Source organism: Oratosquilla oratoria, chromosome 34 (genome assembly GCF_046742065.1).
Source record: "Oratosquilla oratoria isolate Oo_2021 chromosome 34, ASM4674206v1, whole genome shotgun sequence".
NCBI classification, from domain to species: Eukaryota; Metazoa; Arthropoda; class Malacostraca; order Stomatopoda; family Squillidae; genus Oratosquilla; species Oratosquilla oratoria.
The window spans coordinates 32,549,105-32,576,890 of record NC_134810.1 but is presented as its reverse complement, the minus strand read 5'-3'; the positions used below and the strand labels follow the sequence as shown (position 1 = coordinate 32,576,890).

Genomic DNA, 27,786 nt, shown 5'->3' with positions numbered 1-27,786 from the left:
ACACATACATACAGAGAGAGAGACAATTGTCCCGTGCAGCTTCGTTTGCTCCCCTCGAATTCCCGGGTTCTTTGTGCGCCGCCACCAGGTTGGTTCTTCATTTCCTCCAACAGTTGGAGTTGAGGGGAGTAAACTTGCTAACACTGGGGTGGGATACTCTCGGGGGGGGGGGGGCTGGCTAGGGTACGTTTCGTGTGTGGGGGGGGGGAAGGGGGTGCTATACTGTCAGAGGCGCCGCTAGGCAATACCCTCTCCCCGGGGAGATGGGTGTTCGGGGTGCTGGGGCTACAAATGATGTTCCCTATCGCACTGGGAGCGGTTGAGGTGTGTTCGTGTGAGCGAGGACGACCCCCCCCCTTTTCCCCCTCCCCCTATTTTCTCCCCTTTACGTAAGCATCGAGGAGCTGTTGGGAACAGTGTAAGGGCGCACTGGCGTTGGGGACTTCGTGGGATATAGACTTCGTGGACAGGGCGGTCGGTCACTCACAAAGGCCGCAAAACTCTCGAGTTCCTTTGTTGCAGTTGAAGGCAATTTTAGTCTCAGAACTCCCGCCAATCTCCTTCCTTCTCCCTCCCCCCCCTTACCCCTCAAGTGTTTCCTTAAACAAGTATCAAGGTTGAAAGAGGAGTGGTGGGGAGGGGGTTACTCAAGGTGCATGCGGGGCCATTTATTTATTTCGGTATTACAGTTTGTTTTATATATATATAATATATATATATATATATATAATCTATATAAGTTTTATTTGTTATTATTATTTTATATATTTATTTTTATTATTTTTATTTATTTGGTTTTTTGTTGGGGGGGGGGTAGATGCTTGGAGTGATGCTAAATGGAAAGTGAGTATCTCCCCTCGCTACCCGACATGGAACAGGATGCCACGGAGATGAACTCTCTGTCTCTCTTCTCTGTCTTCTCTCTCTGTCTCTGTCTCTCTCTCTCAGCGTGTCTCGCATCCGTATTCACATGCACACCTTGGATGGAATTAGGGAAGAGGAAGAGGTTAATTTTACAATATTTTGATCCTTTGTGCACAAATGAGGAGGAAACTGCACATGCCACAAGTACTGTACACACGCCGCGCGCAAAGCACACACAAACACTCGCACACTTTCGACAGTTTCTGTGTAACTACAGAAAGGCCACATAGCGGATTCAGATTCCTGATGGGGACGTCGCTTGAACTGAGAAGGATTATATAAGAAACGTTCGGGTAGTAACATACACACGCCCTGCCTTGCCCTGCTGCTGCTGCTGCCGCTAGCGGCGGGCGTGCGCTCTCGGGCGGCAGCGGCGTGTGGGCGTTCCTAAAGGGGTGGGGGGTAACGGGCACGTCAGCGAGCTGCGCTGTGCCTCCTCGCTCGTTGTCACCGCCTGCAGGAGCTGCGAAGGAAGACTGAGTCTCCTCGTAAAAAGGCGAAACCGTGGTTGGTGTGGTGCTCTCTCTAAGTAAGGTGGGACCCTGCTGAGGGAGGGAGAGAGGGGGGTTTATTCGTCTCGTGGACGGGGTGCGGGAGAACTCCCCCCTCTCCTCCGCCCACCGGGTCTGGAGTCGTTTCGTTCGGTCGAGACCCCTTAACCCATTCAACTCCGATGACAAGATGTCTTGTCATTTGGTCAAATAAAACAAAAAATCATAAAACACCAAAATGTTTGATCAAACACCAGAAAAATATGACGTCAGTCCTCGCTTCGCTGCGAGCGAAGCGAGGATTGACGTCATATTTTTCAGGTGTTTGATCAAACATTTTGGTGTTTTATGATTTTTTGTTTTATTTGACCAAATGACAAGACATCTTGTCATCGGAGTTTAATGGGTTAAGCAGAGTGAAGACATCGTGAAAGGAAGAGCGAGGGAGAGAGAAGACCTTATATAACCTTTTCTCGCCAGGTACTCCCAAAGGGGCGGATCGGGCTGTCGTGCCCTAGTGACAGGACAGAACAGGGCGGGACACTAAAGCCCTGAAGCCCTCGTTGGGGGAAGGAACGTTGGCTGCCGTCGCAGGGTGTTGGCATGATGTACGGTGAGAGTTGGTCCCCAACGGTAAATCCAAAATTAAGGGTTGCACTGTACTTTAACAAATATGCGGGGCGGCACTGTTATGGATCTAAATCACGAGGGAAATCCGGTATGTAATTGTTTGCGATGGTGTGTGCTTTTGGAGACCAGAACTTTCGTTTAGGATTTCAACAAGTAGAGCTCTTCAGTGTGGGGGTGTACATTATGGATTTTATCCGTAGCTAGTATCAGGAATTGTTATGTATCTAAGGGATGCGCCCCCCCCCCCCCCGGCCTGAAAGTAGCGGGTGAACTTCTGTAATGTCGAACTGCCTGCATTTATCTTCTCCTGTGGCGGCCAGGCAGTTTTATTCAGATGAAAGGAATCCTCCTACACGGGGTCGCGACCTAAAGAGTCCTTTCAGGTTGGGTCCACGTGGAGGGACCACGAGCGATGCTGTCAAAGGGTGATCCCCTTCAAGAGGAATGCCGTTGGCCATTGGGCATGGTCTCTCTCTCTCCCTCCCTCCCTCCCTCCCTCCCTCCCTCCCCAGGGTGATAAGCTAAACTCGCTTCTTGCGAAGCTTCCTCCACCCCCACCCCACTTCATCTGGGTGAAGTCGCCAGGCTGTAGCCGGAATCAAATGCTACAAGGAGGACTTCGCCTCACCGGCCAGACACGTTCGGAACGGCGATATGTTGGAACACCGATGTTGGTGGCAGACGCCAGGCAGGCAGGCAGGCAGGCAATTTTATTCGGCTTGAGGAAGGGGCAAGAAAGGAAAAGGTTCGGGGCGCTAACAACAACAAAAAATTCATTTGTTGTTAGTAGTGATGACTATATTGAGTGATCTACAGAATCTTTGGTTGTAGTATAATAGAAGCCATTGCTGTCACTTTTATGAATGTGGTCAGTAGCCGCATTATATCGCTAGGTAGGTACTGTTTACATAAGGGTCACTTCCATCGCCTTCGCAGTAGCCACCCACCCACCCACCGGGCGGAATGCTCGACTTGGGAATCGTCGAGGTTCTTGCCAGCAGCACCTCGTCGTCGCCGTCGGCGAGCTCCAGCTGCGGATCCGCGGACCGGGTCTGTCCGCCTCTCGGTCTGTCGCGGTCAGGAGGTGGAGAACCGACTTTCTATTTTTAGCGCAGCGGCCGCGTATCGCCGATGTGATGCAGACCTATTTTAAGGGATGCTCTCTCTTATCTTTGTATTTCTCCTCGTTAATCAGCGGTCGATTATCATCGGGAGATATCGCCAACAACCACTAGAATGATCGAGGGCCCTTGTCAACCCCCGACCTCATTTCGTCGTGAGAAAATCATTGAGGTCTTGCTACGCCCTTTGATCGACGACAATGATCGGAAGAAGAAGAAGAAGACACGTCGGGAGAGCCCTTTGCCAACACAACAAGTTTCTCCTCCCGCCCCAACTTTGCGTCGCCCGGCGGCGGCGGCGGCGGCGATCCGGGACGACCACTCCTCCTCCTCTCCTCCTCCTCCTCCTCCTCCTCCTTCTCCTCCTCTTCTTACGTAAGGTGAATTGGGGTCCGAATGTGCGTGCGCACGCGCGCGTGACCCCCGGGTCGAGTAACGTTATGTAAGTCGCAGCAGCAGCAGCAGCAGCAGCAGCAGCGTCGGTTTTGGATCGCTGGGTGACATGGACTCCTTGGCGAATCCCACCCAGTTCTCTCTCTCTCTCTCTCACACACACACACACACACACACACACACACACACACACACACACACACACACACACACGACTCGATGGCGCAGTGGTAGCGTTCGCTGTCCCCACTACGGCGGTCCGGGTTCGAATCCCTCCCAGGGCTTAATTAATTTCAGTATCGCTGCGCTGTGAGTCGGTACTCCAATTTGTGGGCGGGGAGTAGGGGTGTGTATATGCGTGTAAGGTCACAGCATTAGCCATAGATCGGTCATATACGAGTTCTGAGCTCTCTTCCGGGAGGGAAATAGCTGTCGATCACGAGTCCAACACGTGATCCAAGACCATGATGATTCTCACACACACACACACACACACACCGATTTTAAGAAATGGAGTTTTTCCCTCAGGTTCAGAGATACGTGGAAAATATATGTATGAAAAAATAGCTGTGACAGACAAGCAAAATCAGGACGATTTTGACAAGTCACTAACGGAAAGAGAGACGGGTTCCCACGACTGTTGCTCTTATCCTGTATATTACGGTTGCATAAAGGTAAACGCGCACAACCGTGCACACACGCACACACCTACGTGTGAACCTGAAAGAAAAAGTGCACATATTTTATCAGGGTGAATAGACTGCCGAACTAATTAAGCCTAATTATGAATAATAGTGGAAGAGGGCGGGGGAGAAATGACATGAATTTGGATGGGGAGAAAGTTGGGGGGTTGCACGTGGAAAGGCATGGGTGCGTTTGGATATTGACGTACGATACACGTGATCGTGGACTTGGTCGGTCGGTCCGTTTGTCTGTCGGGAAGGAGGGAGGGTTGTGGAGGGGAAGGGGGCTGGGGAGGGATGAGATCCCGTCCGTAGGGGAAGTAGGGAGCGGTTGAGTAAGGGACTACTGGCTACAGGGTACATTATGTGAGGACGGGTGGTGGGGAGGGGAAGAGGTTTGGAGAACTCGGGTAAGGGGGTTGCGGGGAGGCATCGTTTTGTGGGTTGTTGTTGTCACGGTCATATGAACGTTAGCGAGGAGGAGGAACCCGGGATTTTGGAAAAGGGAAGAAGAAGAAGAACCTCCCTCCCTCTTGCGCTTGGCTGATGCCCAGGAAACACCAACGTTGGTCTCGATCTGAACCAACTCCCTCTTCTTCCTCCTGCTCGTGTGCTTCCTACACCTACTACATATGATCATATTCCATGTATTCGTCGTATACCTAATCCTCCCTTGGTCCTCCTCCTCCTCCTCCTCCTCCTCCCCCTCCCACCGCCACCTCCACTCCCACCATCGAGCTCGTCTTCCACGTTTATGGCGACTAAAAGTGAAAATCTGGGACGTGCGTAAAAGCATCTGTATTGTATGGTGGTGAACTGAGCTTGGAAAGCGGGAGAAAATGCGGGGGAGGTAAGTAGGAAGGAAGGTAGGTAGGTAGGTAGGTAGGTGGAGGGTGCCACAGAGTAATCGGGGGAGTGGGGACCAGATGGGAAACGTTTCGTAAGTTTAGGCGGGGAACGAGGAGGTGGAGGTGGAGTAGGAGTTAAGGGAGGAGGAGGAGGAGCGGAGGTGAGTGACCATAGACTCACGTGTACAACTGTAGCGGTGGGAGGGGAAGGGATGGAGGAGGAGGAGGAGGAGGAGTTTTCTTGGGTCGTGGAGGACGAGTAAGAGGGCGAGGGCGGGAAATTGCACGACCGCGACCTGGTACATGATAAATGGCTAGAGGCGCTGGTGACGCCCCATAGGTGGTCAGCTCGATGGTGACGGAGGTCGCCTCGAGGTGGTGGGACTTGAACAGGGCATTCTGGGATAACAGAACGAGTTTGAATTAGTTTAAATAGAAATGGTAGCATTGTGCATTAACCAACATGCAGGTAGTCAATCAACTCTTTATATTAATCTTTTCTTCTGGAGGGTGAGAAAAAAAAGCGAGTTCCTCCATAATTATCCTCCATGTATTTAAACGTGTTTCGTCTACAAACACACACCGTTAAGGGAAGATTTAGCATTGACTGAACTAAAGTCTAATGTTGTCGCCTTTTGTATACCAGATAAGATGACTACCCACTTATGTTCCTTAGGCAGCAGCCCCCGTCTGTCTGGATGCGGGCGGCAGACCCTTCGGCGAAGGGTTGGGAGAAAACCAAATATAGAAAGCGGATCATCATCATCATCTTAGCAAAGAAAATTTTAGAAGGGATCATCAACCTAAAAGTTGACAAACTGCAATGAGTATCCATAAGCGAAATAAAGTGGATTTAAGTCATTGCAACGCTTTTGATCTGCTCTCGTTTCCAGTATCTTGGTATCACTCGCGGTAGCATCACGTTTCCAGTCTTTTGTAAGCGTTACTAATGTGCTTCACCACGAAGGTTACATTTTCACAGTTGAAGGCAGTTTTCGAGGTTTCGACGAGTCTCCAAGCGATGACTAAATGTAGTTGGTTGGTTGGTTCCCACCCCCTTCCCCCTTAAAAGAAAAAAAGAAAAAAAAAAGAGGAGGAAAAAGTCGCACGCTCCAGACTTACGCAAGCTAAGCACGGTCGCCCGCGTGTGTTCTAATCTGTGCGTCGCTCGGGGTTGGCGTGGAGACGACGTTGGGAGACGGCGGTGACGTGGGTAGACACTTCTTGGACATGGATCGGTCCTGGAAGGAATGGTGTTCATGTTTATCGATGGTACGAGTCCTTAATTTTATATTTTATTGTATTATTATTATTATTTATTACATGTATTTTTTCTTCCTCTTGGTGGTGGGGGGGAGGAGCATCTGTTTGGGTCCAACGATCACAAGTTCACGTGAACTGCTTCCAGTCCCTTTCGTCAGCCCACTTGTGAAGGAAAGTGACCTGCAGGTTCTTGTGGGATAAGGAAGCCAGGCGATTGCAAATGTCCAGGTGCAAGGCATGAGGGAATTTGAGGATAATGGCTCATTGTCAGTATGGGGATGCGTATTAGCTTAAAACGATAGAGTAAAGTATTGTCTTTCAAAGCCGGAGTCTCGGACGATCGGTGGTCTCAGCGCATCAACGATGTGGGGGAAAGTTTGTTTATAAGTGAGATCATCATGAAAACGTCATAAGGTCACGTGACCCAAGCCCGTGCAGCGAGGCCCCGCTGCCCCCGGCCGAAAAAAATCGTCTGGCGTTGGGCGGTGAAATGCGTCACGTGTGAAGGGCTCACTTGAGGTAGTGAGTGGCTATGCTCCCTTCATATTTCCTCATTTCGATGTTGAGGGCACGAATCCCTGGTGTGTACCATGTTTCGTAGACAATGTTCTTCGATTCTTTCATGATTTAATTTCCTCTTTGGTCGTAACGGCACGCACGCACACGCGCGCGCTCACACACAGTACAAAAATCCATTTAACGGGTCAATTTACCGGAAAGTTTGATGTAGCTAGTGAAAAATTCAGTTCTGTTAATGCCAAAAGTCGTGTGTGCGTAGTATACTATTACCACGAAAGAATTGAAGGAAATGCTGGCGATATTTCGGGGAAATCCGTTAAATTTGAAAATAAGACGCTGGGCCATGGAAGTTCCGAGTCTCTCAAATCGTCCGCGGCAGAAGGATTCCGAATCTCGTTTCTTCATAGACTATATATTTATAAATTTGCTTTATTTCATTTATTTACATATGGTGTCGTACATTCCCAGTGTGAATGAGTGTTATTTCCCCTTACAACGTGTATTTGGATGGCCGTGGGTAGAATGGAATATGTATTTGCATGGCCGTGGGCATAATGTGTTCCGACCTGATCATGCAATACATGTGAGAATACACTTGTAAACAGAATCATCTTGTGTTTTCATACAGAAATTCTAAAAGTAAGGAAATTTTAGGAAGACTTTATACATGAAGACTGAAAATCTAGAAGGAAATATGGTTATGATAAGGTTGTGGCTGCAGGAAAAATATATATATTTATGGGGGGGGGGTTGGCCCGGCCCACCTTGGGCGTGACCCGATCCAGTGATCGTCGTCGCTGCCACAGGGGTGGAGAAGCAGGAAGAACGAACGTTGGGCACTTGTGACGTAAACATCGGTTGTCGACAGTAGGGCGCGCTGGGATGGGGATAGTAATGAGGCTGTGTGTACTCGAATGTAGTAAAGTGGTCTGTGTATGTACATAACGCCAACCTCCCGTGTGCGTATGCATGTACGTATACACGTTAACAAAACACTAGTGAGCAAGAAGTATGGGTAGGCTTGTGCACACGTGTAGGAATTTCACGGTTGTCGTTGGGTGTGGGGCAAAGGCAGTGGTAATGGCTGGTAAAAGGACATTTCGTCCTCGGTTTGCTCGGTGAAGGGGATCTGGAAGGTCTGCTTTTCCGTATAGTTGTGTTGTGCCCTGGCGGCGGGCGATTTTAGGAAGAAGTGGTTGATCGATCTGAAGTGTGTGTCTTGTGTCGTGATCCGACCAACAACTGAAATGAAAATAAAATAAAACATATCGTAGTTTGTTGGTCGTTGGTTTATCTGGCGTGTTGCCGGGAAAAATGGGTAGAGCAGGAGGGGAGGAGGAAGAGGAGGATATTGAGCCGGAAGAGGTCAGGTAATAGAAGAGACTAATATCCTCGCACGGAGTATTACTGGTAGTGGTAGTACAAGGAGTAGTCTGGCCGAGTAGTCTGCGGCCTCTGAGTCACCGTGAGAGAAGAATGGGAGAGAGACGGAGGAGGAGGAGGAGGACTACTGGGTGACCGGTAGTTGGTTGCGTCCCATGATATTGCCCACCCTCCCCCCGCCACCCCCCAACCCATGCTCAGATCCAACCCCCCTTACCTTTACCCCATACCCCTCTTCCTACCACAACTTCCGTCAGTTGGTAATATCACACCGAGATTTGAATTAGTTAATAGGTTTAACTTGGGCATTTAGTGTGTGTGTGATAGAGAGAGAGAGAGGGGGGGTGTGGCGAGACCCAACATCGCAGCCGTTCCTGTAAACGGTTCAACTTGTACAGCGTTGGACCTCTGCTCATGGGATACCATCTCCCTATTTCTATTTATAAGACCTTTACATGAATTATTCATTTTCCTTATCTCTTCCCTCTCCCTCCCTCCCACTTCCTGTGTCTCTCCCTCTCCCCCCCACTTTTTCTCCCCTTCCCCCTCACTCATTCCTTCTCATACCCATTCACTATTTCCCATTCCTTCTCCTCCTCCCCCTTTCCATTTCCCTCCAGACATTCCAATTCTCTATCCCACTCCAGTTCCCACCTCATCCTCACATTCCTTGCCTTTATGCTGCAGCTTTGTCTTTCGTCATTGGCAATATTTCCTCTTAGATATCTTTTGTGTGACTGCACCTAGTTGCATTGGATGACACAGTGCATTTGCATGACAAGATAGTTCACTATATTGAAGGGATGTAGGCTATCTGTATCAGCCTTATTGGCATAGTGGTGCCCATAAAAGTGTACATTCAGGCCATCACTAGTTGATAATCGTGTTCAGTTGTGGGAGCAACACATGGAAGATAGGGTCAATATGATTTTTTTTTTTTTCTCTCCTTTTCTTTGTGTGTGTGTGTGTGTTTATTGATGTGTTTGTTTCCTTACTCATTGATTTTCTTCTTTCAGAGCCCCTGAACCTTTGCACCAAGATGGACAAGGCGAAGGAAGGGGAGAAAGACGAGGCAGTATGGCCGGGGGATCCCCTCGCCGATCCCTTAGAGGACCCCCTTTCTGACCCTTTGGCCATTGATGACATCGAGAGAGAGAAGAGAGAAGCTCAAGAGGAGGAACAAAAGCAAGAGGTATCTGTGAGGGGGTGTCATGTAGTAGAATTGAGTTTTTGTATAATTAATCAATGAATGGAACAAGTAACACTTACAAAGGGTACAGAGGGCAATGGGTGTAGAGTGGTTTATCAAGGGAAAATGGTTATTTTGTATTAAGAAAAATTGTACTTGGATAGAGAGGTCAGGGTTGAAAGGAAGGAAATCATGGTGGGTGGTCCTCTTAAATGAAAAATCAATGAAAGAGTTGGGCACAAAAGCTAAATATCCTAAACCTTAATTGACAGAAAATTTTATTTAGATAAAGGAGCCCCCTGTGTAACATGTTTTACCACCTAAATCCCAGTTAACCCCTTTGTTATCAGTATGATAAGTTGCCAGTAACCACAATAAAAGGAAAAGTACAACCTGTGGAAAAAAAGAAGGAATAGAGATATCTTTGTGAGGGTGGCCCATAAAGAAAGCAGAATAAAGGGAAAAGTAGCTTGGAAGTGGTTAATCGTATCTGTGAGTTACATTTTTTTGATGTAATATTTTTTTTGCAAATACTTGCATTCACTTCTTGATAACTCCATGTGCAGTACCTACATTGTCAGAAATTTTTCTTTTAGTCTGCACACTCCAAGGAGTCTATTCAGGGTGTGGCATTCTGGTACAGGACAGTAACAAGAGTGAGGGGGCAGCATAACAGAGGGGCAGATTTCCTCTATCACAGACAAAAATGTGTGGCTCCGGTCAATAGGGGTGCCCCAATATAGACCCTAAAGTATCAGCTGCATGCTACTGAGCAGCTTTAAACCCCACAATGATATGCAGCCAATATCCCAGACAGGGCAACCAAGGATGAGATGGATGGTTGGGGTAAAAGGGGCATTGGGGAAGAGGGGAATATCTGTTGAGGAAGGACGGGAGAAGACAGAAGATAAGGGTTAGAGAATGGTTGTGTATGGATGATACAATGATGCATGAAAGGGAATGGGTGGGGGATGGGGGGTGAGGGAGTATATGTGAAAAAAATAATATGATGCAGCCCGAGGGGATTTCTCCCCATCTTCTTTTCTGCATGAGGGGATGGAGAGGGGGGTCACCAATTTGATGAAGTGGCCATGCTGTGGATGTGTTGTCTTGCAACACTGCTCCTGACCCAGGGCTGTGGGCAAGATGCAGGGATGACCTGTCATCCAAGAGGAGCCATGATAAGAGGTAGTGGAGTATGGGGGGGTGGGATGGAATGGGTGGGAGTGGACTTTATTTGGGGTCTTTTCTCTCTCTCTCTCTCTCTCTCTATATATATATATATATATATATATATATATATATATATATATATGTACACACACATATATACACCTCGTAAGGGGGGAAAAGCCTTTGATATCTGTATACATGTACAACTTCTTACCCTAGGAGGAGTCTGGTGGAGCAGAGGAGGAGACTGAGAAGATGGAAATTACAGTAGACGACTTCAGGTTCAGTGACCACTCCCAATCTCCGAGTGAAGCCAAGAAGATCAGTAAAGAGGAGGAAGAGCATGAGGATCAGTTGGATACAGATGCAGTGGTAAAAGAAATGGATGAAGATGAAGAGATAGAAAAAAAAGAGGATGAGGTTGAAAAGTGTACAGAAGAAGTGACAGAGGGGGAGGGAGTGGAAAAAAAAGAAAAAGAGAAAGAAACAGATATAGAAACAGAGAAAGATGAAGAGAAAGAGAAAGGAAAAGAGGAGGAGGAGGAGGAAGATTGTATAGATTCTGAAAGTAACGATAAGCAAACTCGAGAGGAAACAGACTCAGAAAAAAATAACGTCATAAATGAAAAAGAACTGGAAAGAACTTCATCACGTATGTCACAGTGTACAGAAGATGAGATCAAGGACAAGGGTGATGAGTGTGATGGTGACGGTGATGTTGATGGTGATGGTGGTGGTGCTAGTACGGAGGAGCGGGTTTTAAGCAGAAACAGTCAGGTAGGGACTAGTGTAAAAGGGGAAGACAGTTTGGATGAGTCAGATGTGGAGCAGCCAAGTGAAGGAAGAGGTGGTGGTGGTGGTGGAAGTGAGGGAGAGGATGAAGATGAGGAAACTAAGAACAAGAAAAGAAGGTCGAAGAGGAGACATACTAGTGGTGCCTCGGGAGATATCAGTGGGCCAAAGGTGAAGAGAAAACGTAGAAAGGGTGGTGATGGGAGGGAAGGCATTGATGATGATGAAGATGACAAGGAATATCAGGGATCGTCTGAAGATGATGGAGGTTCAAGTTCTGAAGATGATTTGAAGAAACGTCTGAAGAAGAGGTCGAACATGACATCCCTGAGTGCCAAACCCAAAGTAAAGAACCTAAGAAGGAACATCAGAGAAATCTTGAGTGAAGATAAGTTGGAGGAAGACACTCTTGCTGCACAGAAGGAGGAAAAGCTTCGTCTGCAAAGAATGAAGGAGAAGCAAGCAGCCCTTAAAGAATATTTAGAGAAGCAACAAGTAAGGGTTGTTTATTATAGTTTAGTTCATAAGTACAATAGGCTTTTAGTAGTCAAATTTTGTCAGAATAATTGGCTAATGCTTACTGTCTTTGGTAACTGTAAACTAGAAATTATTTGTATATATGCCTGTGTAATTTTGCACTTGACTTTTTTAAGCAGTTATTACATGTTTTGCATCTGTAGTTAATAATAAAGTTTGGTAGCATAAGTTATTGACATACATATTGGATCTTACACTGATATATACTTACCATGTCAGTTACTTTTTCAAATTGAACTTTCTCCTATCAGGTGGAACGCATTGTGCAAGAGGTGAGTGCCAACTTGGAGGCTGGAAATGCTGAAGTCCGGATGCCAGGAGATGATGATTCTGATATAGTGGTATTGTCATCTGAAGAAGATGCCAAGATGAAGTCAGATTCTGATGGCGGTAATTATGTGTCCTTTTAGATGTATATAGATTGAATTAGAGAAAGATGTTTCAACAGTTTATCAGAAATACTTCCAATTTAGAGATTTTTTTACTCTGATAATCACTAGTATTAATTTACACTTTTGAATTTTGTGTTATTAGAATGGGTCTATGGATAAACACTTTTATTTATTCAACTGATATGAAAATAATACAACTTATGTTAGTCTTTAATTCCCCCCCTCCGTTAATAATTTTTATGACCAAGACTTTGTGTATGAATGAATGGATATCATGTCCAGTGTAGAACCCTATTTGCCTACAGAGGTAGCAGTTGTGTACAAGACTAGTAGTGAAGATGAGGAGATTATCAAACCTGAGAAACCAGATTCAGCGCCCGAAGAAGAGGAGGAAGAGGAGATAGAGGGTGAAGGTGATATAATACCCAAGGAAGAGGAAGAAGAAGAGGAGGAAGAAGAGGAAGGACCCGAGGAAGAGGGTCAAGAAGATAAGGAAGCCAAAAAGGGAGAAGGTTCTGATTCAGATGTTGTGGTATTGAGTAACTCAGAGGATGAGGCAGAAGTAGAATCAGAGGATTCCAACAATTCAGGAGCACATGTAAATGATGAATTGAACATACCAGATGCCCAAGGACGTGTTTTAGTCAATGTAGGACACCCAGAGAATGAGGAAGACATTTTCCTCGCACCACAATTAGCAAGAGTTGTTAAACCCCATCAAGTAAGTTTGATTCATGTTTGTCTTTTCATTTTCTTGAAGAAGGGAATGATGCACATGTACTCTGGGAGAGGAGTACAAGAAAAGTATAGTGTGGTCATCACAGGATTTGCATTAATATTTTATGTCTGTAATTTGTAAGCAATAACCAGTGCATCTCTCATTGGGGACACTCACACAAAAGAAGTGGATTCATAGAGGTGTTACTTAAAAAGCAACAGTTTTACTTTGCTGAGACAAGTTTTGGTTAAGTAAGAACTGTTAATTAGTAAAAGAAGTGGAAGGCAGAGGTGGTTGGAGTGAACAGAAGGGAGCGACCAACAATGAGATGGATGGATGTGGCAAAAGGGACATTGAGAAAAGGGGGTATGTCTGTTTAGAAAGGAAGGCAGAAGACAGAAGATAGGGGTGAGTGGAGAATGATTATATATGGATGATGCATGGAAGGGAGTTGGTTGAGGACGAGTTAGGGCATGGATATATGTGAATGATATTTTGACACAGCCCAAATGGATTTCTCCCTGTCTTCTCTTTTTCTGAAAGAGGGGACAGAGCGGGGGGTTTCCCTGATTAAATGAAGCAGCTTTGCTGTGGATGTGCTGTGTCTTGATACATTGCTTCTGATCCAGGACAGTGGGTAAGATGCAGGGACAACCTGTCATCCAGGAAGAGCTAAGATGGAGGGAGGGAATATGTGGGGATGGAATGGGTGGGAGTGGATTTTTTGCTGTCACATTCTCCCCATGTACATTTCATCACCATACTTTCACCCACATTTGTCTTCAACTTCCTTTAACCACTTCAGTATGAGTTGAATTCTCACCCACAGCATCAACCGCCATATGTACAAGTCATCACACTATGCGCATTGTAGAATGTAAAGTCACTGCTGTATTCCTCATTCTCTTTTACTCTGAGTAATAATAAACACAGAAAACATAATCAAACCAGTTCACAGAATCCAGGGGTAGCTCATGTATAACTACAAAAAATATATATAATCAAGATGCTGATGCCGGCATCCTTGTGTACCTACTCGCGCCTCATGACACATGTATAGGTGTCATTGCACTGAAGTAGTTAATATAGTGGTTAATTTTCTTTTCAGATTGGTGGAATTCGGTTTTTGTATGACAATATTGTTGAATCGTTAGAGAGATACAAATCTTCCAATGGCTTTGGCTGCATATTGGCTCACTCAATGGGTTTAGGGAAAACCCTGCAGGTATGAATATAGAATGTATTCAGGATGTCTTTAGTTCAGAGATGAAATGGCATGAAAACATATCAACACTACTGACTTGGGCTATAACATTATTCTTTTCTTTCAGGTTTGTTCCTTCACAGACATTATCCTACGCAACACTGATGCCAAGTCGGTACTGATTATTGTGCCCATCAACACACTACAGAATTGGCAAGCTGAGTACAATCAATGGATACCAGAGGAACACAATGTGCCTCCAATGTTGCCTGAGGGACATGAAGTCAGACCAAGACATTTCAGGGTTTTTATTCTCAATGATTCTATCAAAAATCTTCAGGCCAGATCAAAGGTACAGGATTACACTCCCTCTCCTCAATTCCATTTCCAAAACTTAGGAATTGCATTATGATCAATCAGAACCTCTGGATAATGTAATGTATGTTGAGCCACATAACGAAAAATAAACTAAATTTTGGAAGTAGACAATATTTCCAATAATAATAATCATCACCATCATCTGCTTCTGCTGCTCCTTCTCATCTCCCACCGCCACAGTCAAATTCTTTTTGTTGTCCTCTACTTTGAACATATATATACCAAAGAATTTTCCCCCTTACAAGGGAGGTAGCCAAAAAACAAAGGCATAAAATCCACTCCCACCCATTCCATTCTCACAGATTCCACTCCTATCCACCCCCCTCCCTCCTGCTTATCTTGGCTCCTCTTGGATGATGAGTCATCTCTGCATCTTGCCCTCTGCCCTGGGTCAGAAGTAATGTCACTAGACACAGCACATCCACTGCAAGGCCGTTTCATTAAATTGGCACACCCCCTCCCTCCATCCCCTCATTCAGTAATGGAAAAGACAGGGAGAAATCCCTTTGGTCTGCATCAAATTATTTTTTTTACACATGCTCTCCCCCACCCACTCCACCTTATCCATCACAGCATCATCCCTACACAACCATTCTCCATTCACCCCTATCTCCTGTCCTCTCCCTTCCATCCTCAACAGACATTCCCCTCTTTCCCAGTGCCCCTTTTACCCCATCCATCCATCTCATCCTTGGTTGCTTCTTCATGTTCACTCCTACCTCAGCCTTCCACACCTCTTTTGCTAATCTTTCTTCACTCATTCTTTCCATGTGGCCAAACCATCCCAATACCTTTTCATCAACCCTATCTCCCAACTCCCTTCCCACCCCTGTTCTCCAACTCCTGTTTTTCCCTTTATCCTTCATTACATCCCATACTTCTCTCAGCTTCCTCTTGTGTAATGATGTTTTAACAATTTTACAGGTCATCAATGAGTGGCATGAATCAGGTGGTGTACTCCTTATGGGCTATGAATTATATCGTCAGCTTTCACTAAAGAAACCCAAAAAACCAAAAAAGAAAAAGAAAGATGCGGAGGACAAAGAAGTTGTAGATATTGAAGAAGAGGATAAGAATAAGGAACTGCTTGAAGGTAAGAGGGACTGAATCTTCTTCAGTCAAGTAACTGTTGCCTTGTGCTTTTTTGATTGTAAATGTGCAGTTTCATAGCAGCCAGCAGCAGTCTTTAAGCCTTGCAATTAATTGCCACAGAAATAAAAAGACTACAGTATTGCATTAGGTTTTTGACCTACCAATTTTTTTATGAAGGGGAAAGTGCCTTTGGTATATGTATATACATTTTTATCTTTGTACATCATTACCAGATTATTACTGTTAATCCACACATTCTACAGTTGTATGGAAAAAAAAATGACTTAATAAATATTTCCTATACAGAGATGCAAAAGGCATTGGTTAAGCCTGGTCCAGACTTGGTGATCTGTGATGAGGGTCACCGAATCAAGAATGCTCATGCCAACATCTCCCAGGCGCTTAAGAATATTAGGACCAAGAGAAGGATAGTCCTAACAGGATATCCTTTACAGAATAATTTACTTGAATACTGGTGTATGGTTGACTTTGTTAGACCAAATTATTTAGGTAAGTTGCTTGGAATTGGCAAGTTCTTGGGCCAAAAAGATGTAATGGTATGAATTGATAGGAATAATAATTACAATTAATATTGATCTAATTGATTACAAGTTATCATTGTTGGGTATATTTAGATTTGTTGCATTTTCTTTGTACAGGTACAAAAACTGAGTTTAGCAACATGTTTGAACGCCCTATCCAGAATGGTCAGTGTGTAGACTCTACACCTCAAGATGTAAAGTTGATGAGATATCGAGCACATGTCCTTCACTCTCTACTAGAAGGCTTCGTGCAAAGGTGATTTTTCTGTTCTCTCTTTCCCACCTCTCTACCTCTCAGTATTTCCATAAAATTGCATTTTTCCCATTTGTTTCCTGTTGTGCAAGTGCTGTGCCTCACTGGATTGCCCCTCATTCAACCAGATGCTGAGAAGGGAGGGGCAGTAAATGGGTTTTGTGTGTCTTTGACTCAGCCTTTGGTGTGTGTGTTTTACCAAGTTGTATTATACGGGAAGGGGAGGTATGATCGTAGTGACCTGTCTTTATAGCTCTCATCATCTAATTTGTTATTAAATTTTTGTATGGTTTTTACATACACTATTGTTTCATCCAATTTGTTCCAGACATCCAACCACTGTGTGATTTTCTTCTTTTTCTTCTTCTTCTTCTTCCAGATCTCTTCTATAACTATCCATTTTGAGTTTCTTTTCATGTCCTCTTCTTTTTCTTTTATACCATTTTAATAAGTCTTCTCTGTCAAGGACTTCCATGCCTCTCATGATTCTGTAAATGGCCAATAGATCTCCTCTTTCTCTTCTTTGTTCCAGGGTTGGTAGTTCCAGTTAAGATAATTTTTGTTTGTATGTCAATTTTGAAAGTGTTGGTGCCATCTTTGTCATTGCTCTTTGGATTCTTTCTAATTTCTTTATATTCTTTTTTGTGCTGGGGTGTCCATAGTGTCACATATCTATAGAATAGTCTAGGTTAGTCCTTGCAGTTTTCTAGTATGTCTTTTTCATTTTTTTTTTTTTTTTTTTTTTTTTTTTTTTTTTTTTTCTCCCTGTTTGATGTATGTTTGCCCCCCCCCTTTTTTCCTTCTTCTTCTTCTTCTTCTTCTTCTTCTTCTTCTTCTTCTTCTTCTTTTTCTTCTTCTTCTTCTTCTTCTTCTTCTTCTTCTTCTTCTTCTTCTTCTTCTTCTTCTTCTTCTTCTTCTTCTTCTTCTTCTTCTTTCTTCTTCTTCTTCTTCTTCTTCTTCTTCTTCTTCTTCTTCTTCTTCTTCTTCTTCTTCTTCTTCTTCTTCTTCTTCTTCTTCTTCTTCTTCTTCTTCTTCTTCTTCTTCTTCTTCTTCTTCTTCTTCCTTCTTCTTCTTCTTCTTCTTCTTCTTCTTCTTCTTCTTCTTCTTCTTCTTCTTCTTCTTCTTCTTCTTCTTCCATGGTTTGTCTCATCTATCTTTAGCTTCACTACACTTTTTGTTTATACCAACACTTTATGTATACCCTTTTTTGCTTCTCCTTTCGTACATATTTATCTGTTCCCTCCTTGTATTTATGTTTTTTATGTTCCACTTCTCTTCCATCTTCGTTTCTTCATTAAAAAAAAAATTCTCAGTTAGCATTTTGAATTTTTTTTTCCAAGTTTTTCAAAATCTGTTTTGTTGTACATTAGTCTTCCTTTTCTATGTTTTTCATTTCTTTTCACATCATTTTCTTTCAGTTCGAACTCTATTAGTATGTGGTCACTTTTCCCAATTGGTGTCTTGTATTCCATTTTGTCCACAATTTCAGGCTCTAATGTAAATATTTAGTATTGTTGGTTCATTGTTTCTATATCTAGTATTTTCCTTTACCCATTGAGATGTGTATTCAATGGTCATATCCAGTAGAATATTTCCCCAAAGTTCTTCTCCACCCTTTACTGTCATTTCTTCCCAAAATATTTCCTTTGACTTAAAGTCACCCATAATTTGTGAGCTTCTTCCTTCTTTCAATAACTTAATACATTCTTTGTTTCTTTTAGTGTTTTGGAATGATCACTATCAGTCCAAGCCTGTGTTTTTGGGGGCACATATACTGCTATAAATTTTCTACTTTTCATATTTCTGTTTTCAACTTTCATCAAAATCAATTCCACATTATTTTTTCCTTCTGTTATCTTTGTCACATTTAAACCATTCTTAGTCAAAAATATGACTCCTCCACCCTGTTTTTCCATTCTATTTTTTGCCCAATGGTTGTGTAGATCTGTCCCACTGTATTTAATGGTAGTGGATCTTTTAAATTTGTCTGGTTTCTCTATTTACAGATAGTTGTTTAATTTGTTTAGTCCTGAAATCATGCCATCTATGTTAGTATATGTTATTTATTTTATTTTATTTATGTATTTATTTTTCTCTATGTAACATTTTCTCAGCCTTAGGTCTTCTCCTTTTATATATATATATATATACATACATACATACATACATATACCAAGGCTTTTTCCCCCTTACAAGGGGGGTAGCCAAAAATATATATAACCTTTCTGTATTTCCTCATTGCTCATTTCCTTTTTTATCCATATATTTTTATAATCTTCACAATTTGCTAGCTTTGCTGCATTTGATAGTACATCTTCAGCTCTCATTTGAGTCCTTAGTTTGATTTTTAGTGGCCTATAGTGTTTTTTTCTCGAGTATAGTCCCATTCTGTGCACCTCCTCGATATCTGTCCAATTCTTGTACCTCTTCTTGAACCACTTTCAGAATTTCCTTTGCAATTTCTTTTTCTTCTTTTTCTCTGTGATTTTTGTATTCATTATGATTTTCTTTAATACCATAAACTACAATGCAATTTTTTTTATCCACTGTCTCTCTTACCCAGTTTTTCCTTTTCTTTAATTAATTTAATTACCAATCTATTAGTTCCTTTTTGGCTACCTCCCTTGGAAGGGGGAAAAAGCCTTGGTATATGTATGTATGTAATTTAATTACTGTTTCTTTAGCATTTTCCTCTACCTGCTGTTGTACAATTTCTTTAAATGTTATTTTCTGATTTTCTTGTTCCGTTTCCACTGATTTTTTTTATTTTATTTCTAGGAGATCCATCTCCTTAGTTGATTCTCCCACTTTTTCAGTCACTGCTTGTATTTCTTCAACCTCTTTTCTCATTTCCTCATTTTCTCATTTTAGTCTGTTTTAATTTTTCTTTCTTTGGTTATCACTTCTGATTATACGTTGCTCACTTTTTAGGTCATTAAGCTCTGGTCATTTCTCTGTGCATTGCTCTATAATCTATTCTCAAATCTATTAGTTCCTCCATCAAGTTGTTTATGTCTTGATTTCTTAGTACACTGTGTGTGTATTTTACCTAGCTGTATTTTGCAGGAGGAAAGCTATGCTTGTAGTGACCTGCAGTTGTATCTTTCTGCATCCAGTTCTTTCTTAAAATCATGTATAGTTTTAGCACTCGCTGTTTTCTCTCAGTTTGTTCCATGTATCTATTACTCAGTGTGGAAAGCTGTTTTTTCAAATCACTTTTGTAACTGTCTTTCTTAAGTTTCTTCTCGCGTCCTCTTGTATTTCTTCTGTCCCATTTTAGTAGGTCATCCCTATCAAGATTTTCCATCCCTTTCATAATTCTGTAGATGATTATCAAATCACCTCTTTCTCTTCTTTGTTCTAGGGTTGATAAGTTTAGTTTGTCCAATCTGTTCATATGTCAACTTGCAAGGTGTTGGTCCCATCTTTGTCATTGCTCTTCGAATTCTTTCTTGAGTTTTTTTTTTTTCCTAGGTGTCCCTAGAGATATTGCATATTCCAATTTTGGTCTTACCAGTGTAACTAGTATCTTTACCATTTCCTCATCCATGTAGTCAAAGGCCACTTTCATTGATCATATTAAGTTTCTCCAACTATTTTGTTAACATGTTTGTCTGGTGTCATGGCATTTGAGATAATTACTCCTAGGTCCCTTTCTGAGTTTACTTTTATAACTTCCTTTGTATTTACCTAGTTGTATCTTATGGGAAGGGGAGCTATTCTTGTGGTGTGTGTGTGTGTGTATTTATATATAGTGTATTGGAATGGAACTGTACTCATGGGGTTCTGTCTTTTTGCCTCCTATCATGAGACTTGAGGGGAAGACCAAGAGTCATATGTGCTTATTGTCATAAGATTTGTATCCTGCAATACCCTTGTTTCCTTCACATTTCTTAATGAAATTTTTTTGCTTTCCAGACGAGGGCATATTGTCCTCCGAAATACTTTACCCAGCAAGGAGGAACATGTTCTCCTTTGCCGTATGACACCCATTCAACGCAAACTTTATGCCACTTTTATGGCTGAACTCTCAAACAACAAAGCTGTGGCCAATCCCCTGAAGGCTTTTGCTGTTTGCTGTAAGGTACGACAATGACGGGTCTGGGGGGAATGGCTCGGATCTTATGGCCAAATGAAATTAAAAATTATTAATTTTTTTAGTACCACTGCATTATCGATTGTAAATTATATGTAACCCTCATTGGAATTGTTCTTTTATATAGAAGTATGCAGTATTGCATGAGAATAAGCTTTGAACAATACAGTTGTTGGAATGTAGTAGAAGATATGTGGAAGTAGATGAAATAAGAAAGGTTAGGTTATATGGGGAAATGAGAAAATAAAGTCTGTAGCGAGGCAGGGATGTTTAGAAGTAGTTGGCACAAGGTTAGGACATTTTGGGGGTTTCCAGGGCAGGGACATGTTGTCTTTACCTTACATGGAAGGCACCTTTTATCCCATCCACCTATCATCCTCAATCTTCCACTCAGGTTCACCTTATCCATCTCTGTCTTCCATGCATTATTTGCTAGTCCTTCTTCACTCATTCTTTCCATATGTCCAAACCATCCCAGTGCTCTTTGAGCAGCCTGATCTGCCAGCTGTCTTTCCATTCTTGGGTCTCTGCTTCATTTCCATACTTCTTCAACAGTTATCATATAAAAAAAAAAAAAAAAAAAAAAAAAAAAAGTAGTGTTTGTCCCCAGATACTTAAATTTGTTTCCCTCACTTGGTAGTTTACCTCCAACTTCAACTCCTCCATGCCCTACTACATGTTATCCTAAATGCATAAAATTCTTTACTTCCTCCAGCCTTTCTCCTCTAAGACTTGCTCTTATTTCCAACTCATTGTTACTCTCTCCCCTTGTACATCTCATCACCATACTCTAGCATATCCTCCCAAACTGCCACTAACTGCCTTCCACTAAATAGGTATGTATACAGTAGTCGCGCCCATATCCAAACCAGTTATTTTACTCTCAAGGAAAATTGGAGTGTTGTATATGTGTGGGAGGTTATTTTACGAGCTTGTCACGGGAGGCAGGGAGCAGTTGCTGGTTGTCAACTCACCTGTGACAAGGTGGGAAGAGTACAGTTGAAGTTGATAAAGTGATTTTGGGCAGAATCCAGAGAGGTGGAGATGTAGGTAGTGTCAGGTTCTTAAGACAAGCAACAGAGATATGATTCTCCCTGACATCTTACTGAACCACCACTTGCGCAGGTATGCATTATTGATCCTTGGAAAGTTATATGTTATTTTATATAGTATTTGAATCCAGATACTTCTAATGCATATAATCATTTGCAGATCTGGAATCATCCTGATGTTTTGTACAACTTCATCCAGCGTAAAATCAACGAAGACTTTGACCTGGATCTGGATGATGTAGAAGGAAAACCCAAATCCCGCAAGTCCTCAGCCTATGCGCCACCAGTGTCCTCCCAGTTGAACATTCCATCTCACCATGGTGTCAACAATTGGGGGCAAGGACCAGGAGCAATGCATCGCAACCCTGTACAGGCCCCCATGTGGCCTGGCATGGGCAATGGCGCTCCTATGGGCCAACAGTTTGGTGCAGGTCTTGGTGGTTCACTTGGCCATATGGGGCAGAACATGCAGCACAACATGGGACAGAACCCTGCTCTCATGGGAAACTACATGCCAGGCTACAATATGCCCAACTATGGTATGCCCCCAAACCCATGGTACAATCAGGGTTATGGGCACAGTGATCCTAACCGACCCCCATCTTATCCCTCCTACCACCACCAGTACCCTCCACAATATAATCCCCATCCTTCCTTTAACCAGAACCTTCCTGGTTACCCACCCATGACCCCAACCATGCAGAACCTCCCACCTTCACATAACAGTGCACAGAACCCCTTTACTTCCAACCCTGGTGGCATGAACCTCACCATGAATGACAGCAATAGTCTAGGCATGAATCTCGCACCCAACCAAGGGCTTAACTCTGGTTTAGGATCTTCCCTTGGAGGAGGTGGTTTACACTCCAGTTTGAGTCAAGGTGTCAACCAGGGCATGAGCCTGGATGACAGCATGAATCAAGCTTTGAACCAAGCAATGAATCCAGGAGTTAACCAGGATGTCAATCAGAGTCTCAATTCAGGGCTTAACCAAGGCCTGAACCAGGGCCTAGGCCCAGACATGAACCAGGATGTAAATCAAGCCATGACCCCTAATGTGAATCCAAATGTGAACCCAAGTGTAAACCCCAATGTGAATGTGAATGCGAGTGTTAACCAGGGGCTAGGTGGTAGTGTAGATGCCAGTCAGAGTGTACATCCAGACATGACTAATGTAAATGTGGTAGCCCCTAACACCACCAGTGCCACCCCTGCAGGTGATGCTGCATCAATGGGCCTTGCACAGAACAGTAATGGTATTGGTGGTGTTACGAATAATGGCACTAATGCTAATGCCAGTGCTCAACAACATCAACAACAACAACAGCAGCAGCAACAACAACAGCAACAACAGCAACAACAACAACAGCAACAACAACAACAGCAACAACAACAACAACAACAGCAGCAACAACAGCAGCAGCAGCAACAGCAGCAGCAACAGCAGCAACACCAGCAGCAGCAACCACAGCAACAACAACAACAGCAGCAGCAGCAGCAACAGCAGCAGCAAGAAAAGGATAGTATGCCTAGTGTTAAGTTAGAAGCCACAGACTCTATGCCCAAGTCTGAATTAGAAGATTCCAAAGATAACATTAAGACAGAGGATAAGAAAGTTATTAAAGAAGAAATTAAGGAAGAGGGCAAAGAGGAGGGTGAGAAGAAAGAAGAAAAGAAAGAAGAAAAGAAGGAGGAAATTACCTTTGACTGGGCTGAGGATCCTTTTAAGGATTATGTCCCAGGTCTTCTGGTTACTTCCGCCAAATTCCAGGTGTTCTTTAAGATTCTGGAGGGCAGTATTGCTGTAAATGATCGTGTTTTGGTGTTCTCCCAGTCACTCTTCACCTTATCATTGCTAGAAGAATTTTTGCAGAGGTGCTACATTCCAGGTACATACGAGGCCTGGATGCGTAATAGATCTTATTTCCGATTGGACGGCAGTACATCAGCACAAGATAGGGAAAAACTCATCAATGAGTTCAACAACAACCCAAATGTAAGACTCTTCCTAGTGTCCACTCGAGCTGGTAGTCTAGGTATTAATTTGGTGGGTGCGAATCGTGTAGTTGTGTTTGATGCGTCGTTCAATCCGTGCCATGACACCCAAGCTGTATGCCGTGTCTATCGTTATGGCCAACGTAAACCATGCCACATTTATCGACTGGTCACAGATAACTCTCTTGAAAGGAGGATTTATGATAGACAAGTTAATAAACAGGGCATATCGGACCGTATTGTAGATGAAATGAATCCTGATGCACACCTGTCCTCCAAAGATATTAGCAATCTTTTATGTGATGATGAGGAGGACCCAGAAGTAGTAGACTTAAGTGATAAATTAGACGAGTATAGTGATAAAATTCTACATGATGTCGTCAAACATCTGGACAAACTTTTAACCAGGGCACCGTTTAAACATGAATCGTTATTGGTTGATAGAAAGGACAAAAAGCTTTCAAGAGCAGAAAAACGTTTAGCCAAAAGATCGTATGAGTTAGAAAAACAAGCAAATATCAGCTATAGTAGACCTTCTTATGCTGCCTTTTACCCCAAGACTGGACAAGGTCAACAATACATCATGGGTACTAAAATTGGGTGAGTTCAATTCTTTGTCAAGTTGATTGTTTTGTGTTGAGCATTGTATTTATATTGATTGATAAGGATATATATATTTTTTCTCTTCTCTCTGTATCTTAAGAAAAATAATGTAGCATAAATTTGTGACCCATACAAACATGTAATTGATTATATTTTTTCCCAGAAACTTGTGATAAAACATGCTTTTTTTTTTTTTTTTTCTTCTTCTTTTTCATACACTTTTTCATTCAGTGGTGTTGTGTATGCCAAACCAGTTGGTACTGTAAGGCCTCTCCAGGCTGAGATGGGACAGCGTATTGAGGGCGGGGGTGTCTCTATCAGACCTGGCTACCTCACCAAGGCAGCTCAGCCTTCCCAGTTCCCAGTGGAAGCCCTAGCTAAGCAAGGCGTGTCTGTACAGCAAATAACAGTACCCAAAGGTAGGAAAGGGGATGGTGTAGGTGTAAAAAGCAGTTTGTACAACAGTGGATGTTGGTATGTACATTATTTCCTACTATTATGACTATATGCATGCATGATAATTTAAAAGATAGCTGATTAGTTTATTTTTGATTATTAACAAGGAATGGACAAGTCATTAGCACCTTTAAATTCAGTATGTCTTGGTACCTCGTATGCAGTTTTTATCTCTGCATACCTAGCTCTCATTTCCAGATATAATATTTGGCACAACTAGGTAAATACATGCCTTTAAATACTTCCACTGAACCCCCCCCCCCCAGACACACACACACGCATGTCCATTTTGCTCCCCATGTAACTGTATACCTTATGCCTTCCACCATTGGATATCACTATATTAACTTTCAGTTTTCTGTAACAAGTCTTACCAAATTTGATTGCCAATCTGTGAACCCAGCATAGTACTGATACTGTTTGTGTTAGCAAAACAGTATTGTCTGTATGTGTAAGGATGTTATCATCCAGAAAAGGTAGTTATTCAGTAATATTTGTACATATTCAAAAAGCCCCTTTCCCCCATATAAGGGGAGTGGCCGAGTTTCATACACTTGCCCATCACCCATCCCACATCCATTCAACACCCATTCGTTGACCCATTTCTCTAAGATTCCTGTGGATGACCAAGTCAGGGCAAATATTGGACATTGTTATGCCATAGATAGGTATATATTCATACATACATATACCAAGGCTTTTTCCCCCTTACAAGGGAGGTAGCCAAAAAGGAAAAGGCATAAAATCATTCCCACCTATTCCATCCCTGAAAACACTCCACACCCCTCCACCCTCCCTCTCATCTTAGCACCTCCATATACATATACCAAAGGCTTTTTTCCCCCTTACAAGGGAGGTAGTCAAAAAAAGGCATAAAGTCTACTCCCATCCATTCCATTACCGCATACTCCACTCCCATCCACCCTCCTCCCTCCCTCTTGACTCCTCATGAATGATGGGTCATCCCTGTATCTCATCTACTGCTCTGGGTCAGAAGCAGTGTCGCAAGACACCGCACATCCACAGCAAGGCAGCTTCATTTAATCAGTGATCCCTCTCTCCATCCCCTCATGCAGAAATGGAGAAGATAGGGAGAAATCCCTTCAGGCTGCATCAATTTATTTTTCTCACACTTCTTCCCCCCCCCATCCCCCACCCTCCCTTTCATGCATCACAGCATCATCCATACGCAACCCTTCTCCATTCACCCCTATTTTCTGTCTTCTCCCTTCCTCAACAGACATTACCCGCTTTCTCAATGGTCCTTTTACCCTATCCATTTCATCCTTGGTCACCCCCTTCATTCTTACCTCTGCCCTCCATACCTCCTTTACTAATCTTTCTTCACTCATTCTATCCATGTGTCCAAACCAACCCAGTACTCTTTCATCCACCCTATCTCCCTTTCCACCCCCTGTCTCCTCACCTTATTTCTCACTCAAACCATCCTAGTAACACCTATCATACATCTCGGGCACATATCAAACACATTCAAACTTCTCTCTTCCTCTCTTATGTTCCATCTTTCTGCCCTGTACAGTGCTATTGACACAATCACTCCCTCATACAATCTCCTCTTAGCATCCATTCCCAAATGTCTATTTCTCATTACACTTTTTAGTCCTCCATGGCATTTACTTACTTCTCTCAATCTACATTCAACCTCCACCACTCCTCCCTTTCTTGCCACATTTGCACCCAAGTATCTAAAACTATCCACTTCTTCCAGTCTCTCTCCCTTAATACTCACTTCCAGTCTTCTGCCACTTTCTTCCCTTGTACATCTCATCACCTTACATTTACCCACATTTATCTTCAACTTCCTTCTTTCGCACACCTTCCCAAACTCTGTCACTAACTTCCTCAATCACTCCTCTGATCCTGCTACAAGCACAGTGTCATCAGCAAACAACAACTGGCTTATCTCCCACTTTTCTCCATTTTCTTTAACCATCTCCAATCCCTGGCCCGCTACCCTTGCATTTACCTCTCACACCACCCCTAACTGTGAGGAAATAGAGAGAGAGGTCCCCCTCAGTGAAAGAAATAATTGTAATACAAAAGGAAATCAGTGACCAAATCAAAACCCTTGACGTCAGAAAATCACATGGTCCAGACAGAATTGCAACTTGGATACTGAAAGAATGCATGGAAAAATTAACAGACAAAATATACAATATAATTAGATTCTCACTTAAAGAAGGAAAAGTGCCACAGCACTGGAAGAAGGCAAACATTGTACCAATTTATAAGGGAGTAAACAAGGAAGAACCATCAAATTACAGACCGGTCTCCCTGACAAGCACAGTAGCAAAAATTTGTGAAAAGGTTGTCAAAAATAGATGGGTTAAACATTTGGAAGAAAAAACTATACTGAATCCAAATAATTTTGGATTCAGACAAGGAAGATCATGTACAAACTTGATCTACTTCTACTCAAGAATAATAGACATTGCACAAGAGATGGTCGGGCAGATTGTGCCTTTCTGGACCTACAAAAGGCATTTGATAAGTACCACACAATAAACTAATAAGGAAGATAGAATCAATAGGTGGCATCAGGAAAATTATTGGAATGGATAAAAGACTTCCTGACTGGGAGAAAAATGAGAGTAGTAATTAGAGACAAATTCTCAAATTGGGAAGAAATGATAAGTGGTGTCCTGCAGGGATCAGTACTGGCCCCAATCATGTTTGCTATATACTGTACATAAATGACATGGACGAAGGAGTAGAGTGTTATATGAATTTCTTTGCAGACGATGCAAAAATACTAAAGAAAGTAAAAACGGAGGAGGATTGCAACTCATTACAACAAAACTTGGACAAGATCTGGAAATGGACTCAAAAGTGGGAAGTGAAATTCAATATCAAGAAATGTAGTATAATGGAATTTGGAAAAAGTAAAAACAGAATATCGAGAAAATATAAAATTGGTGAAGAGGTCAAAAAAGTAAACTCGGAAAAAGACCTTGGAGTGATGATCAGCAAAGACATGACACCGGATAAGCATATTAATAAAATAGTCATAGAAACCTATAATTTATTGAGATCAATAA

At 42.8% G+C, this 27,786-nt stretch overlaps 1 protein-coding gene across 5 annotated transcripts in view; it reads left to right on the top strand.

Annotated features, from left to right (window-relative positions):
• Positions 1-27,786, top strand: part of LOC143018169 (uncharacterized) — a 296,948-nt gene that overhangs the window by 223,987 nt on the left and 45,175 nt on the right. For all 5 annotated transcript variants that reach the window (XM_076173337.1, XM_076173338.1, XM_076173339.1 and 2 more), the window contains 12 exons: positions 9,272-9,447; positions 10,837-11,904; positions 12,198-12,336; positions 12,626-13,059; positions 14,165-14,281; positions 14,388-14,612; positions 15,563-15,731; positions 16,037-16,240; positions 16,390-16,528; positions 20,444-20,609; positions 21,834-24,268; positions 24,503-24,690. In XM_076173337.1, coding sequence (XP_076029452.1) covers positions 9,295-9,447; positions 10,837-11,904; positions 12,198-12,336; positions 12,626-13,059; positions 14,165-14,281; positions 14,388-14,612; positions 15,563-15,731; positions 16,037-16,240; positions 16,390-16,528; positions 20,444-20,609; positions 21,834-24,268; positions 24,503-24,690 — 5,437 coding nt within the window. In that variant the 5' untranslated portion in view covers positions 9,272-9,294. The remainder of the gene's footprint in view (positions 1-9,271; positions 9,448-10,836; positions 11,905-12,197; positions 12,337-12,625; positions 13,060-14,164; positions 14,282-14,387; positions 14,613-15,562; positions 15,732-16,036; positions 16,241-16,389; positions 16,529-20,443; positions 20,610-21,833; positions 24,269-24,502; positions 24,691-27,786) is intronic.